The sequence below is a fragment of the Onthophagus taurus genome, chromosome 7 (genome assembly GCF_036711975.1).
Source record: "Onthophagus taurus isolate NC chromosome 7, IU_Otau_3.0, whole genome shotgun sequence".
NCBI classification, from domain to species: Eukaryota; Metazoa; Arthropoda; class Insecta; order Coleoptera; family Scarabaeidae; genus Onthophagus; species Onthophagus taurus.
This window is the reverse complement of record NC_091972.1, coordinates 28,330,021-28,346,304: the sequence shown is the minus strand read 5'-3', so window position 1 is coordinate 28,346,304 and position 16,284 is coordinate 28,330,021. Positions and strand designations below refer to the sequence as shown.

At 33.6% G+C, this 16,284-nt stretch overlaps 1 protein-coding gene across 1 annotated transcript in view; it reads left to right on the top strand.

Annotated features, from left to right (window-relative positions):
- Positions 1-3,364, top strand: part of LOC111420954 (SIDL trafficking protein particle complex subunit 10) — a 32,347-nt gene extending 28,983 nt beyond the window's left edge. Inside the window, exon 11 of the mRNA XM_023054061.2 lies at positions 2,572-3,364. Within this exon, the coding sequence (XP_022909829.2) occupies positions 2,572-2,696 (125 nt within the window). The 3' untranslated portion in view covers positions 2,697-3,364. The remainder of the gene's footprint in view (positions 1-2,571) is intronic.
- Positions 3,365-16,284: the final 12,920 nt, after the last annotated feature.

Genomic DNA, 16,284 nt, shown 5'->3' with positions numbered 1-16,284 from the left:
TGAATTATTATAGATTTCGCACGAGCATCTTTAATTTTAAATTCAGATTTTTCTTTATCATCTTTTATATTTTCTATATCTTTCTCTAAAGTATTTTTCTCTAAATAATCTTTCTTCAAGTAATGCTGCTACTAGGCGAAATTTCCAGTTATTAAAATTTTCAGAATTTAGTTGTTGTATATTTTGACTCATTTTTATTTTATACCTTTTTAACACTTTCTTTATTTAATTGTTTACTTCTCTGAGCTCTGGGTCCATAACCTGTTGTAATTGTTTATGCTCAGACAGCAAGAACCTTTTTATGTTATATTATTTTATTGAAATATTTTGTTTTATAATATTGTACAGGGTGGGTAAATTTGGGTGTTATTATAGGCTATCTCAGAAACTATAAGAGATACGAAATAAGTAGGTGCCATGTCCCGGTCTCTTTTTTCGAGACTAACCCAATCCCGCAAACACCAAACCTCTATCTTCTTTTGTTTTTAAGTTATAGCCAAAAAGTCAAATTTTCCTGATTTCAAAAAATGCTCATATTTCGTTTATTTTTGAAATTTGAAAAATGGGGTTGATACGTTCTTAAGACACTTTTTTAAGTAGAATAAACTGCCGTTGAAAAATTTTAAAAATATTTGATGATTTTTGAGATACAATACAAAGTTGTATTTTTTTAAATACAAACTATAGTAGATTATGGTGTTACTGAAAAGAGCATATTTTTAGCTCTCCAATGATGTATTGCACGCATGGTGTATTTGGGGAAAATAAGCGTTATTTTTTAATAAAGCGATTTGCGTATTGCAATACGAATACTGTGATATTGGTTGCATACTTGCAATGATGACGTCGGGTACGATAATTAATTAACACACTGTATGTCCGAAATATCAGTATGGTAACTATTGGTATATCATGATTTATTATAAAAACCATAATAAGAGACTTTGAAGTAATAACAAATAGACACAAACAAAGTAATATTAATAATAAATCTACATGTACTATGGCACTTTGAATTGCACAAGAGTCTTTTGCATTTACAGCTACATTTAGTCGTTATGATTTTATTTTACTTTATGCACTTACAACGTATATAGCCTTATCCTCCACTTTTCGGATTAGCTGAAGCTGCCAGCGATATTTCTCGATTAGAAATTTCATCTAGGGCAAGTAACTTTTCTTTACAAATTACGAACTGATTACGGGTAAAATGCTGCTTAAGGGTCCAATTTTTATTTGCTAATTTATAAAAATCGGAGTCATCTATTCTAATAACTACCGCTAACACATTTCTGTGGTCTGTACGTCCATGGTCGACACGAGGAACTTGTATTTGTACGGTGTCACAAATTTGGGCAGGCGGAAATTTTCTTTTTGAGGTTTTGCGGTTGACCTTTTAGCAGAAATTAACTCGTGATGTTCAGTTAATGCTTCAAATGAAGACATGCGAGGTTGCGGCTCCTGTTCAATAGAATTTTGGTTGTCCTCGTGTTGTTGTTCCGTCAATACTTGAAACTAAGACATGTTATGTTGCAGCTCCTCTTCAATAGAATTTATATCGTCATAATATATGTATATGCTATATATGCTATCGTCATTTCCAATTGGAATATGATCACTGCACAAATTTTTTTCGAAATAATTAACGATTTCTTCTAACTGTTCTTCAGTTTCAATATTTGTAAATTGTTTTCCAGGTAGACATGATGATGCTATGCCTCTTTTTGGTTTAACGCCAAACAAGGCTTTATATAGGCTATGGCGTATTCCTTTGTGGTGAGTTATGTTCTTGGCAAATTGGACAAAAGGCAAACCTTATGACCATTTCTTTGAATCATTATCGTTCATTCATGCAGTTAACACATTTTGTATATCATGATTGGGTCTTTGGACTGAGTCTTCTGTTTGGCTATGACGAGGCTTTCCATGAACTATCTGTAAGTCTTTCCACACTCTGCATAGTTCGGATACAACTCGATTACTAAATTCTTTACCATTATCCGAATGTAATATCGCTGGGGCATCAAATGTTACGAAAATATGAAGCAAGTGGTATGCTACTTCTTCCCCTCTCTTAATTTTTAATGGTCCTAGCTGGACAAATATTGTTAAGTGATCCTGATATACTAATATAAACTTGTAATCGTCCCTGTACGACTTCAAGTCGATCAGCTCCACTTGATATCTTGAGATTAACTCCGAACTGACCTTTTTAGCCACTTTGCTTCAGTTCACATTGTTTACACAAATTTAAATACAACTTCATATGTTATATTTTTGTATTTAACTTGCATTTCTTTAAGCATACGTGTTCTTCCTCCATAACCTGTTCTGATATGAGTTTTGGAAAGTCAACAATTCATCATTGGTAACGTAATAATGGATAGTCCTTTCTCCTGATTTTAATGACACAATCGCCTTCATTAGAAGTTTTTAAAATGTTGAAACGTTTTAAACGTTGATAATCCAAAGGTGTACTTTATCTATTTAACCAAACGTTTTTGTGTTTACAACTTTACTATTTTTACAGAATAGTGAAGTTTAGTGATTAATTTTATTTTTTTGTTTAAGATAAAATAATGAAACCGGAAACTCACCCACGTTTAGAGCCGTTTAGTGCAGGTCAAGTGTACAATAGTAGCAAAGGACAGCAAGTTCACGTGATAGCCGCTTCAACAGACACCCACATTCAATAAAAAAATCTACAAAGCTGCTTTAAGCCAATTTTTAAAATCTAATTTATCATAAAAAATATTTTTTCGTCTCAATTTTTTATACGAATTTTTTTTAGTTAAAAGAGCCATATATTGTAAATAATATCTATTTTGTATATTTGATGTAGCCTTTAAACACGCTGATTAAAAAACAAATTTATTGTAGTATAATTAAGTTTTTTTCATATAGAAATTGAATCTGTAATCATATTCTATTTCTCATTTTGTACTCTTATTATTGTGCCAACATCCACGCGATTATTTAATTTAGAAAAAAGCAAGTAAACACTACTCATCACGTTTTCGGCCAAATCGCGTTACTTTTTTGACAAATATCATGAATACTCAGACGAAAGATATTGCTATACGTTTGTTTAAGTGAACAATGATGCTAAGTAGAGGGTTATTGTTAATATTTTTGTTGGATTCAATCTAATTGAATTGTTTTATTCTATAGAATATATTGTTCTTTATTTTTTCATTCTGTTTTTTTTTTGGTAGGAGGTTTTTGTATATTCTAAGTGCAAATTATATTTTTTACTGTTACAGGTTTTTATTTATAAAATAGTTCATGTGTATACAATGTATATTGCAGGTGTATATATCTTATACTGTGTAATTATTACTTCAATAAAAATAAATTAAATGGATGATAGTTTTTTTAAATTCTTTAATGTCCTAGCTACTAGGTAATATAAAATTTATATAGAGAGTGCTGGAAATTCACTCTACGCCTTTTTTTTATCGAGAACAATACTGATATAGTACTTTCTGGCAATAAATATTGGTAAATAACGCAACATAAGTAAATTCAGTTCAGTTAACTCCGTTGGGTTAATTACGTTCGTTTTATCGCTTGACCAAAGAAGAAATTCCCAAATATTATCATTTATGAAAACTTTAATTTCAATATTTGAAGATTGAGAACACGAAAAACCTTTCTATTTGGATAATATTATCAAAAAAAATCCGAATTCTGTTAACGCAGTAATGCAACACGCGAAAACGGCTCTTGGTAATATTAGTTATTATTACTGGCAAAGCGCGGATCAATTGAAGAATTAAAAGGAAAATCTTTAATCGATTTAAACATCGATGACAACATAGAACCAAATGAAGATACAGATATTGGTGAAACAACTGATTTTAATCAATTGGATGAAGCTACAGAAGGTACTAAAAAAGTGCAAAACAAACAATATGAACAATTAAATAAATTTTTTTTCTATATTATGCATAGCACAATTGTGTAACACCTAGTAAATACATACTAATTAGTTATTTATTTTTAACATCAAATTAAACTAGATAATGTTTTAAACTAAAATTAGAACTAAAACTAGAACTTAACACTAGAAACTTTCGGGTTTTGCCGTGCGTCTTTTAATAAAAGGTTTGACACTTCGAACCAGTTGAAGGTAGCAGTTGCGGTATCTAACGATATAACAAAAAAAACGGTTTTATCGAGATATTTAGTTAGCCATGCATTTCATCCAAAAAACAAAAAGCTCAATAAATTGAGTTCATGATACTGCAATTCTTTCCCTATTTAATCGTCTCTCTATCTCCGCTAGTTTTGGAGATCTCCATACTAAACATGGAAAAAAAACTCACCCTGTATACCAGGGTGCATTCACTATGCACCTTAGTACTTTGTTCTGGAATCTTTGAGTCAGACTTGCATTTGTCTTACAGGTACAAACCCACAGTTCGATTCCGTATGTCCATTTTGGTTTTAATACTTGCTTGTATGTATATATGTATGGATTGGGGAGTGCATGCAAAACCGCACGCCACAGTTAGGCCCCATTGGGCCCCTTGTGCCGGGACACCTACAATAGGTGTATGAGAAAAAGGTGGGGAACGACTAACGTAGTCCAGTTTACGCCCTAAGAATGATTTTTCATTTTTAAATTATAAAATACGGGTTTAAGCATAGTTTTGACCAAACTATGAACATTATTTTTTTAACAACTATTTTATAAACAATGTTTACTTGGTAAAAGGAACAAAAATTTAAATTAACAACGAAATGAAGTTTTTTATTACTTACTACTTTTTATTACAATCAATAGAACTGAAAAAACAACTCCAGTCTGAGATTATTCTGGAGACTCCAGAATAACTCTTTAACATATCCTAAAACTAAAAGTATGTAAGCGTATTTGTAGCTATCTGAAATTAAAGTGGACTGTTTGAAAAAAGTTAAAACCACTCATATTTCTCGGAGGATTTGGCAGCTTTGAGAAGGTCTTGTTGACCTTGAACGTAGCTATGAAACTCGATACAAGTTTTATTAAAATTATATTGGCAGATCAAAATATTTTGAACAGAGAGCCGGTTGCGTTCGTCAGTCCACTGGTTTGACATCATAGAAAACACTCTTTCCACGTTCGCATTGTGATCTGGTATTGAAAAACATATTCACACATTTTCAAAAAGTGGGAGTATTGGCTTTTGTCCATAGTATTGAAATACTTGACCCACTTTTCACTCGAGCTTAAATCCTTCCACTTACTTTCTTCTTTGTCTTGCTTGTCTTTTAACAGTGTGATATTGTTTTTAAGACAAGAAAATTGGTCGAAAACTTCACTTTCTGGGAAGGATATTTCCTTGCCGGTAAAGTAAGCAAGGGTGTTTTCGATTTGTTTCCATTCAGGAACTGTGTCCAATGTGGTCCATTCAAATGTGGCCAAGTGCTGGAGGGACTCACTCCATTTTCTCAAATAACCATGGGCAGTTTGGAAAAAGTCCTTGCATTCTTCTACGAACTTATCTCTGACAGTTTTATCTTCTTTGTCTACGATTTGTTTAGTTTTCAGGCCAATGAACAGAGATTATTCTCGTTCGTTCACACTCTTCAAAGTCTCGTCCAATATTAATTTGACTTCAATCACAGAAATTTTTGAAGACTCAATTCTCTTTATTTTTCGGTGGAACAATGATAGCTGGTTGTGAAGGAACCAGAGATAGGCCTCACTCAGTGAGTTTGAGAAAAGATCTACAAGCAATTTTGGAGACTTTTCCTGGCTTAGAAAATATGATTTCAAAGCTTCCCATAGGTTTAATATACGCTGAACAGCAGGCATGAGTGATACCCATCTTGTCCTTGAGTGGTACAGTAACTGTTTGTAAGTTATGCCAACAAACTCACAGAAACTTTTAAGTTCTTCAGTTCTGATGGTATAGATTGAGAAATAGTTGAACAGTTTGACAACTATTGTTTCAACATCAACAGCAAGGACATCAGCTGCACAAGAAACTGTATTGTGCAATATGTGTGCAGGACACCCAATTCCTTCTAGCTCTTTTTTCAAAACATCTTCCAGTTTGTGGAAAATGTTGTTCACTCCTCTGCGGTTCACCCCTCCGAAATTAGTATTTGTGTTATCACCACAAAACGAAGAGCACTTGTCTAGAGGAAGGTTTGCGTCAGTTAGACTTGTTAAACAATAGTTTGTTATTGTATCTGATGTTTCATTTTTTAATGAGGAAATTTTGATGATTTTACTTGTAATACCTGAATCTTCTTTAAAATATTGAATGATTAGCGGAAAGATTTTTTCTGCTTTGTGGTTGTTAGCGTTGGTTGATATCCCATAAAATGGGATTTGTTCAAGTTCTGATACACAAGTACTAACTGAATGAGGAGCAAGTACGTTGTTAATTAGCGCTGTGGCTTTAGTACGTGCCGTAGATTGTTTGGCTGCAATTTTAGAATCTGAATACATTGTTGGATTCAGCTTATTTGAACAATCAACTGACTTGAACGAATGGTGATGTTTAACAATATAATATGCTGTGGTTGGCCCGGCAGCAGCTACCAAAACATCTTCTTTGGAATTCTTCTTTACAAAGAAATCAGCGATCGGCTTAGAAGAGGTTGCGCCCTGCATACCTTTTTTATGTTTGTTTGTTTTTATGTGGTCTAATAAATCAGCTCTACCACCATGACTTATGGAAATATAGCCGTTGCAGAATGAACAGTATACTTCTTCCTCATTCCTTCCCTTCTTAATAAAAGTCCACTCTTTAGAATACTCATCGCGGAAGTGACACTTTCGTTTCGACATTGTTCACACCCACACGGAAAATGAATCACACAATCACACTGAATAAGCACAGTATAATAGTAAGCAGCTTTTAAAACGTGAAAACACCAACCATCACCTATCAGTATGAATGATGAACTGGTGCGGAGGTACGGCCGGGCGCCAGTAGTTGCCAACCTCACGCGTGAAATTTCCCTAAAATCTATTGAAAACTCCCCTACTTCTAGAACGGGACCTCATATTTTTAAAACCGGTACAATACCATGTCCCGAAGAGCTTTTTCGGGACACTGGGACTTTGATGACAAAACCGGTGACAGTCCCGGAAAACCGGGACGTATGGCAACCCTATCCTAGAGGTGCATTCCTGATGTCATCTGTGGTTGGCCATTCCTCCCCGAAGGTCCTCATTCTGAGGTCGGCCAGAGAGGGGCAATCACACAAGATGTGTTTAGCCGTCTCGTCAAGGCTCGACAGAGAGGGGAGTCAGCAAGCTTCATGTGTTGAAGGTGTTTATTTACTTTACAGTGTCCCGTGAGGAGACCTGTGGCAGTGCGAAGGGCACTTTTATCGAGCCCTACGAAGAACTGGGCTGTTGCGGCTGAAGGATATTTTAACAATTCCTTGGCTAGATGACAGCCCGGGGTACGGTCTCATTTGTTTAAAAATTTTTTGTGGGTAATGCGCTTTATTAATTCGATATGAGTGGCTAAGGAGGGGGTAATTATCGGCTCGGGTGCACAGGGCGCTCTACCGGCAGCACGTTTGGCTACTTGCTTGTATATTAGCAACTTGTTTCTTAGTGGTAGCGTTGATTTTCTGCCAATAAGCCAATATAGGTGTCTAAGTTTGATATCAAGTTCCTCACGTTTTTTATTGACTTGAGCTTTCCATTTGAGTTTGGCATCCAGCGTCATACCAAGATATTTTGCGATATCAGCGTAAAGGACTGTATTGCCATTTATGTGTATACTGGGACATAGTTTACTTTCTTATAAGTAAAGTTTATGTACATATGTTTATTTGTATTTTTATTAGTTTATTGTTTATTTTATTAGCCATCGTTCGGTTCAGTTTTCTATTGAATTTAAGGCCAGTTGTAACTTATTTGCTGCCACTACTTCATTTTCTGCAAAAGCCAAAATCGCTATGTCATCATCAGTTCAAGTGTCTGGTGCCTGACGAAGGTCGAATGTGTAGAGTAAGTACAGTATTGGGCCAAGCACACTACCTTGAGGAACTCCGGCTCGTATTTCATGTAGTGGTGAATAAGCGTTTTAGTATTTTACTCTAAAATATCGAACAGAAAGATACGATTTTAATAGTTGACTATACGTTGATGGTAGTATTTGGTGTAGTTTGTAATTTAAACCATCCAACCAGACTTCGTCGAAAGCTTGTGCAACATCCAGAAATACGGCGGAGCAGACTTTATTTTCTTCCATTGCTATTTCGATAGTATTCGTTATTCTATGCACTTGGTCTATTGCTGCATGTTTATTCCGAAACCCAAATTGATGTGTTGGTATTAGGGCCTTTTCTTCTATGACAGGTTTTAGTCTTTTTAATAGTGAATTTTCAAGCAATTTTGATAGTAAGGGTAATAATGAGATTGGCCTATATGATGTAACATCTGTGGGGGTTTACTAGGTTTTGGTATCATTATTATTTCAGCAACTTTCCATATTCTTGGGAAGTATTTCTTTTTAAATGCAGCATTAATTATGTGTAATAGTTTTGTAATCGCCCGTTTTGGTAGATGTTTCAATGTTTCTCCATTAATTAGGTCATAGCCTACTGATTTCTTTATTCCGTGTGATGATAAAGTTTGGAACATAATTCATAATTACATTATTTAATATTTTCAAGAAAAACGCTCGGACAGGTCAATTTTATTTTTAAAAAAGCCAACTTGTGACATAAAAATTTCATGTATGACGTGACCTATTTCGGAACCGTGACTTCATCATGACTTTTTTTAAATGACAACCCCATTTTTTTTTTGCTGTTTTTTTACATAACAATTTTTTTGAAAAAATAGCACATTTACTTCAATATGCAGATGACACGGTGTTAATATCTCATAACCGTACTTTGAATGGAGCAATAGAAAATCTTCAAAATGTGACGGAAAATAGGACGTGGCGTATTCAAATTAACCCACAAAAAACACAGTTATTATTACCATTCCATAGAATATCTGATAGATCACCTAAAATATCGATAGCTAATATGTTGATTACTCCAATTAAGGTGTGCAAATATTTAGGGATTGATCTAGATAACAAATTAAAATTTAATATTCACACTAAAAAATCTACAATGAAATCTAACGCTAGGGCGAAATATTTTAGATGTTTAACATATAAAAACAGAGGCATCAGTTTTAAATTCGCAGCCCACGTTTATAAAACCATCTGCAGACCGATTTTGGATTATGGAGCATCAATTTTGTGCGACGTAGGAAATCAAGCCAGACGAAATCTTGAAGTTGCCGAGAGAACGTGTTTAAGATGCATAACAAAACTAAGAAACCCTAGAAATCCACATTATAACCCATCGAATGAACTTGTTTATGAGATATGTAAAAGAACACCAATTACAGATCGAATAGTTGCACTTGCTAATAAAATGAATTTAAAAATAACTGAAAACCACAGTCTCTCATCGCTATTTCTTTCGGATAACAACCCTTTAACTAATGTCAATTAGTTATTTGTTGAAGGATATGAAGTAAATTATAATTATTATATGGATGTGAGTTCAGCATGGGCAGGAGGACCTTGGTCGAGAGCCCGTTCCGGAGAATATGAGAATATAATAAATTTGAAATATAATTGTAAATAATGTTTGTATAATAATTGTAATTCCGGAATAAATACTTTTACTACTACTATCACATTCACTTTAAAAAATAGAAAAGTAACTTTAATGGGAAAAAACTTGTTTTTACATTTTCTTTCAATATTTTTATGTTTTCGTTTTTCATCCCTGGTTTTGGCACGTTGTCATGTACTATTTGACAGGTACAAGGAATTCAGTGAATCAACACCTTGTTGCATGTTAAATCGTTAATTAATTTCAATTATTTTACCTGCCATTTCAATTAACAAAATAATTAAAGTTGTGCTTGCTTATTATCAAGTTCTTAATACTCGTAGTGGTGAAAGTGTAGAACTTCTTAAAGTAATTCCATTCGAAGTTAACAAAAAATGGCACATTTAACCGAACGTGAAAGAATAGTGATATTAATGATGGTTGGATATGGCGACAGGCTTAGAACTCATCAAGAAGCATGCGAGTTATTTAACCAGCAACATTCGGATAGGGCGCCAATTGTAAGATCTACGGTAACTAAATTGGTTGCTAAATTCACAGAAACGGTATCCGTAAAAAATTTGCCTCGACAAGGTCGACCTCGAGTAAGTGAAGAAGTCAGGTTGGATGTATTGGTTGAAGCTGAAGAAAATCCTCACCATTCTACAAGGCAACTAGCCCTAAATAACAACGTGGACCAATCTTTCGTGGTAAAATTATTCAAAGAAGAGAAGTATCATCCTTACAAAGTGCAATGAGTTACACGAGGATGATTCAGATCGCCGTTTACAGTTTTGTGAACAATTAATGTTACGATTATCCTAATTTTCTTAACAATATTCTATTTTCTGATGCAGCCACTTTTTGCCTGAATGGAACAGTACATCGTCACAACTCCAGATATTGGTCACGAGAAAATCCTCACTGGACTCAAGATTCCCACAGTCAACGTCGAGGCAAAGTGAATGTATGGATGGGACTAATCGGACGGCGTTCCATAGGGTCTTTCTTTTTTCAAGGAATTCTTACAGCAGCAAGTTATCTAAATTTCTTGCGAGTAGATTTAATGCCAGCTTTGGCAGTAATTTTTCCAAATGATCACGAGGTAGATGTGCCGTATTAGGATATTTGGTTTCAACGAGATGGGGTGCCTTCTCACTTTAGTGTAGACGTCCGTCAATATCTAAATGCCACATTTCATGAAAGATGGATAGGGCGTCGAGGAGCAATTGAGTGGCCACCACGTTCCCCTGACTTGATTCCTTTGGATTTTTTCTGTGGGGTTACTTATTATCTAATGTTTGTTGAAATAGATTCCAATTAGTGAGTTTATTAGTTAGTGATAAAAAGGGTTCTTTGTTACATACTTTGTTATTTAGGGTAATAATTACTGGTGAGTGATCTGAGTCCAGCTCTAACTCTTCTTCTATAAGTTTTGATTTTTTTAACCAAACGTCTTACATTCTAATCAACAATTTTACAATCGTAATAATTTTATTAACTTTTTTGTTTAATTTTGTTTTTCTATTCATATACCTAAACAAATTAGTTAAAAATAATAATTGTAAAAATATTTTTAATTTTCTAAGAAGTTATTCTACTAATAAAGAATATAATTTCTTTTAATTTGAAACTTAAAATTAGTGCATGTCATCGGTTTTGCCTCACTATCAGTCCTACAATAAGTAAAAGGAATAATTATCCTTTTAACGTTTTTAATACAAATATTGCTGTATATCACTTTGCTGGATCATAGCTGTTCAACTGTATAGATGATTTTGTATTTTAAGAAAATCTTGAGTTGCGACTGTTAACTATTAAGAAAGTGAGTAATTCGTGTTTACATGACCTGATACGTTCACTTATATCTAAGGATTGGCCAGCTTTTACTTGTTCTGTGTTGTATTTTTACTTATTGTTTTGATGTATGCTGTCCAAAGTTACATCAAAGTACTGTTAGCGTTAGAAATGTTGGAACTGGGCCACAAATTCCTAATACTTCCAATAGGACTCGATGTTTATGGTATCTTAGAAATGTACATTTAGGCAAGGATAATACTGTGAGGATAATAATATTGAATGTTGAAGGGGATGAAATTTCTGACCTAAAACAGATATCTGACTGCTTTCGTCAGTACTTTCAACAGTGCTGCCTGACATTGTGAGATCTTTGTATTGATTCTTCTTTTGTGGATTTATGCACTTTAGGTACTTACTTCCGTTCTCTACAATTTGTATTTTTGGCCGACATCTCCTCGAAATGATTCAGTCAACCAGTACGTTACAGAATGTGAGCAGTAGCGGAACTGATGGAGTTGGAGTAAGACTTCCCAAACATGTAGCCACTGTTGTTACAAACCTATAGCAATTCACAATGATTTTTCTAAAGTACTTGAAAAATTTTTTAGTAACAGGATTCTCGATTTTATTAACATATTGAGTGTTATCAGTTGTTACCAGCATAGTTTCAAGAACTCAGCTTATTATGCAAAGTCGCTGTGTTACGCTGTTTACTTATATGTTATAACATACTTGTATCGGGTGCTACGATTGAGTAGAACCGCGTGTTTGTGTTCCTCTTAAATAGCTTACGAAGTTAAGCGATATATTTCTCGTAATAAAAAAATCAAGCAGGTCTGGAATTTTACTTCTATCTGTTGGCCACTAAGTTGGCATCCCAGTGGAGAGCACCCCACAATTTAGGGCCTCTATTGCATGGTTCAGTTCTCTTCCTTTTGTATTTGTCAAGCGAGAACCCCAAGACATATGTTTTGCATTAAAGTCTCCTCCAAGTATAAATTTGTTGTGAAGATGTAGTAGAATTTATTGATAATCCTTTCTTTTGAGATTATGTCTCGGTGGTATGTATGTTGCTCCTGCAGATATTAGGAATTACAGAATTAGATAAAAGATGAAACAAAATGTAAAACGGAAGAAGAGGATATCACCGAATAAAGTATTTGAACTCATATAAAGGTAAAGAGGGCACTAAAAGTGATGAAGTGATGTGGTTAATTAATAAATGTTCAACAATTTTTTTATAATAAAAGTTTAAATGTGATTACGGTATGTATTCATAATTAATACAGAAAAAAGTAAAGACGGATTTTGCATTTTTTTCAATTACAATAGGTATATGTAAATATTAGTATGTTAGACTAAGTCTGCTAATTAAGGACGGGTGAATTACTCCAAATTAGGGAAACAAAGTTGACTAGTGTTTCATTCAAAAAGTCTTTATTCAAGTTGTGTCAAGCTTTCCGCTTTTTTGCGGAACTTTGGATACAAAGAAAATTTTATAAATTAGGAATTTAGTCACGTTCTTATTTGGTAAGATGTTTTAAATAAGAATTAACTAACAAATCGCGAACTTGGTAGAAGGTTTGGCGTGGCTCATACAACGGTCGGTAGGGTTCTGCAGAGATTTGTAGAGACCAACGATTATGCTAGACGACGTGACCAAGACAGGCCACGAGCTATAAATGTGGTGGAGGATCGATTTTTGATGCTTGGAGCACTTAGGAACGGTTCACTACTGCACGAAAGCTCCAAATACAACTAAGCGAGGTTCATAGCACTGCTGTTAGTCAAGGTACCATAAGAAGAAGACTTCGTACTCAAAATTTCCGTCCTCGGGCAGCAGCTACTGGTCCCAGATTATCTGCAAACCAATCATCCGGAAATCCATCATTGGGAGCAGGTGTTATTTACGAATAAGTCACGGTTTTGCCTTGTAAGTTCTCATCGTCGTCCAAGAGTGTACAGAAGGGAAAATGAAAGATATTTCACATGTAACATTCGAGAAACCACATTATACGGAGGCGGTTCAGTGATGGCATGGGGTGGAATATCTTTAACAGCTCGCACGAAACGTTTTATCGTTGATGGTGTACGTCTGAATTCTGAACGATACATAACAGTCATTTTAGAACCTTCTGTGATACCTTTTGCACCTTACATTGGCGATGGGTTCATTTTTATGCAGGATAATGCAAGGCCACATGTGGCACAAATTGTTACTGAATATTTAAATTATGTTAATATTCAAGTCCTCGAGTGGCCAGCCTGTAATCCAGACCTGAACCCAATCGAGCATCTTTGAGACATAATGGGACGGAGGATTAGAAGTCAGCATCCACCACCTAACAGCTTGGACGAGCTGCGACAAAGTCTTATTCGCGTATGGGATGATGGAACCATCAGATCTCTAATTGAAAGTATGCCACGACGATGTCAGGCTACAATAACAGCCAGAGGTGGTAACACTAGTTACTGATAACCTAAATACGATTCAAAACAAGTTCTTTGTGTTCGTAACAATAATGATCATTTTACATGATTTTGCTTATTTCCTGTTTTCGTTTATTTCCTATAATTCATTGAAGTCAAACTTATTGTTATTATCGAAATAATTCTGTTTATGTATTCTATTCTTAATATGTCTTTCAAAATGTACAATTTGACTGAAATGATAATTTTGACTTTAATTATAATAAATTGAAATATAAGTTAATTTTGCGGTTAAGTGTAGTTATTGAATATCGCTTCCAAGATTTCCTATTCTTGCTTGTATATTATTGAAAAACATTGGAATTTGAATTTATGTTACATTGTTATCTAAGTATTCGATACCATAATGTTGAATTGAATTAAGCTTTAAATTTGTAATTAAATTAATATTTTGAACATTTTTTTAATACTTTAAGAATTAATACTATTAATTCTATTACGTCTTGAAATGTATTTATATTCCCATTGCAAAAATGTTTACAACTTACACATTAGATTAGATAATATACACATTATTGCAGCATGCTCAGCAGAACTACAATGTATAAGAAACCGACGAATATAAATTGTTGATTGTTACTGGAGAACGTAAATAAGCCGTTGTGGAACAGACAATGCTAAATAATGCTAGTGAGTTGCAATAATAATATGCAATAATTTGCTAATAATTTATAATTAATGCTAATAATTTGGTTGCAATTGATTAACATTGTATTTTAATATGATGTTAATCTATTTTAGATTAACCACAAATAGGTTTTAAAGTTTATTCTATCAAATTTTTATGTAACTGATAGGATAAGAAAAAGAATATATCAAACATATATCAAACTAACATACAAATGAGAGTAAGAAATAACGGAGTTACAACGTAAGACTTAGTCTGCTAATTCGGGACGGGTGAATTACTCCAAATTAGGGAAACAAAATTGACTAGTGTTTCATTCAAAAAGTCTTTATTCAAGTTGTGTCAAGCTTTCCGCTTTTTTGCGGAAGTTTGGATACAAAGAAAATTTTATAAATTAGGAATTTAGTCACGTTCTTATTTGGTAAGATGTTTTAAATAAGAATTAACCTCAAGATTAATTTGTAACGCTTGGTTTTCATTGTTTTTAGTCTTGAGAATGAGCCCATTTTGGCTTGAAAGCTTGACACAACTTGAATAAAGATTCAACATTATAGTATCGAATACTTAGATAACAATGTAACATAAATTCAAATTCCAATGTTTTTCAATAATATACAAGCAAGAATGGGAAATCTTGGAAGCGAAAATGTTGCTAGACAGCAAAATATGATGATTGATACCAACACATAAGTACCAATGCCAGTGGTTTAGGAGATACAGGGAGTTCAATAATAGGTTGTTTCTTTAATTTCTAAACGTAAAGTTCGGTGTTTTAGATTTTCATTTTTAATTAAAAATTCGCGGAAATTACTATTGAGAACATTTCTGCTCCTTGAGAACATAGTCATTGAAAACGACTTTTCACATTAGCTAAAGCAACACACCAAGTATCATAGTTATTATCATGTTAAGATACTCTAATTTATGTGTGTGGGTTTCTTGTTAATTGCACTTGCGATCGTACTAGGTTAGTGTAAATGTAGTAGGAGGAATCGTGAAAGCCTTGTGTACAGGTTTCCCAAATTAGAACAAAAAAAATTTTTACTAACTATTCAATCTACACTTAACCGCAAAATTAACTTATATTTCAATTTATTATATGTAATTAAAGTCAAAATTATCATTTCAGTCAAATTGTACATTTTGAAAGACATATTAAGAATAGAATACATAAACAAAATTATTTCGATAATAACAATAAGTTTGAATTCAATGAATTGTAGAAAATAAACTACAATAAACTAAAATAAAAATTGTAAATAAAGAAGGCGAAAAGGTTATTGCTTTGAGATGAATATATGGCAATATATGAAGTTGAAATAATGGATATATCTCACCATATTGCATGTTATTATTATATCCGGATCTCAAAATTTACTAAAGTACTGCGTACAGCCATTCTAATGATCCCGCGAATCTGCCGACTGGAAGTGTAGCCCCCAATAAGAAAAACTTAATTTTGATTACATTCGCAAAAACTAAAGCACGGTTTCACGGATTTTAATGTTTTATATCTTAAATGAAAGCTTGCGTCCGGCTGAATGCATATGTCAAAATGCCCGATTCGAAATATTTAAGGATTTTGAATAAAACACAAAAAATTAATTAATCAAATAAGTCAATTATCTCCTTTATTAACTGACCAATTTTAGTCAATTTTTTGTAAACGGATTACTACTAGAGAACAAATGAGTGTGAAATGTAAAATTCTATCTAATTGGGGGCTAGAAAAAATGTGGTCTAACTTCGCATAGGTACTAAGAATTGAGCACAACAATGTGGCG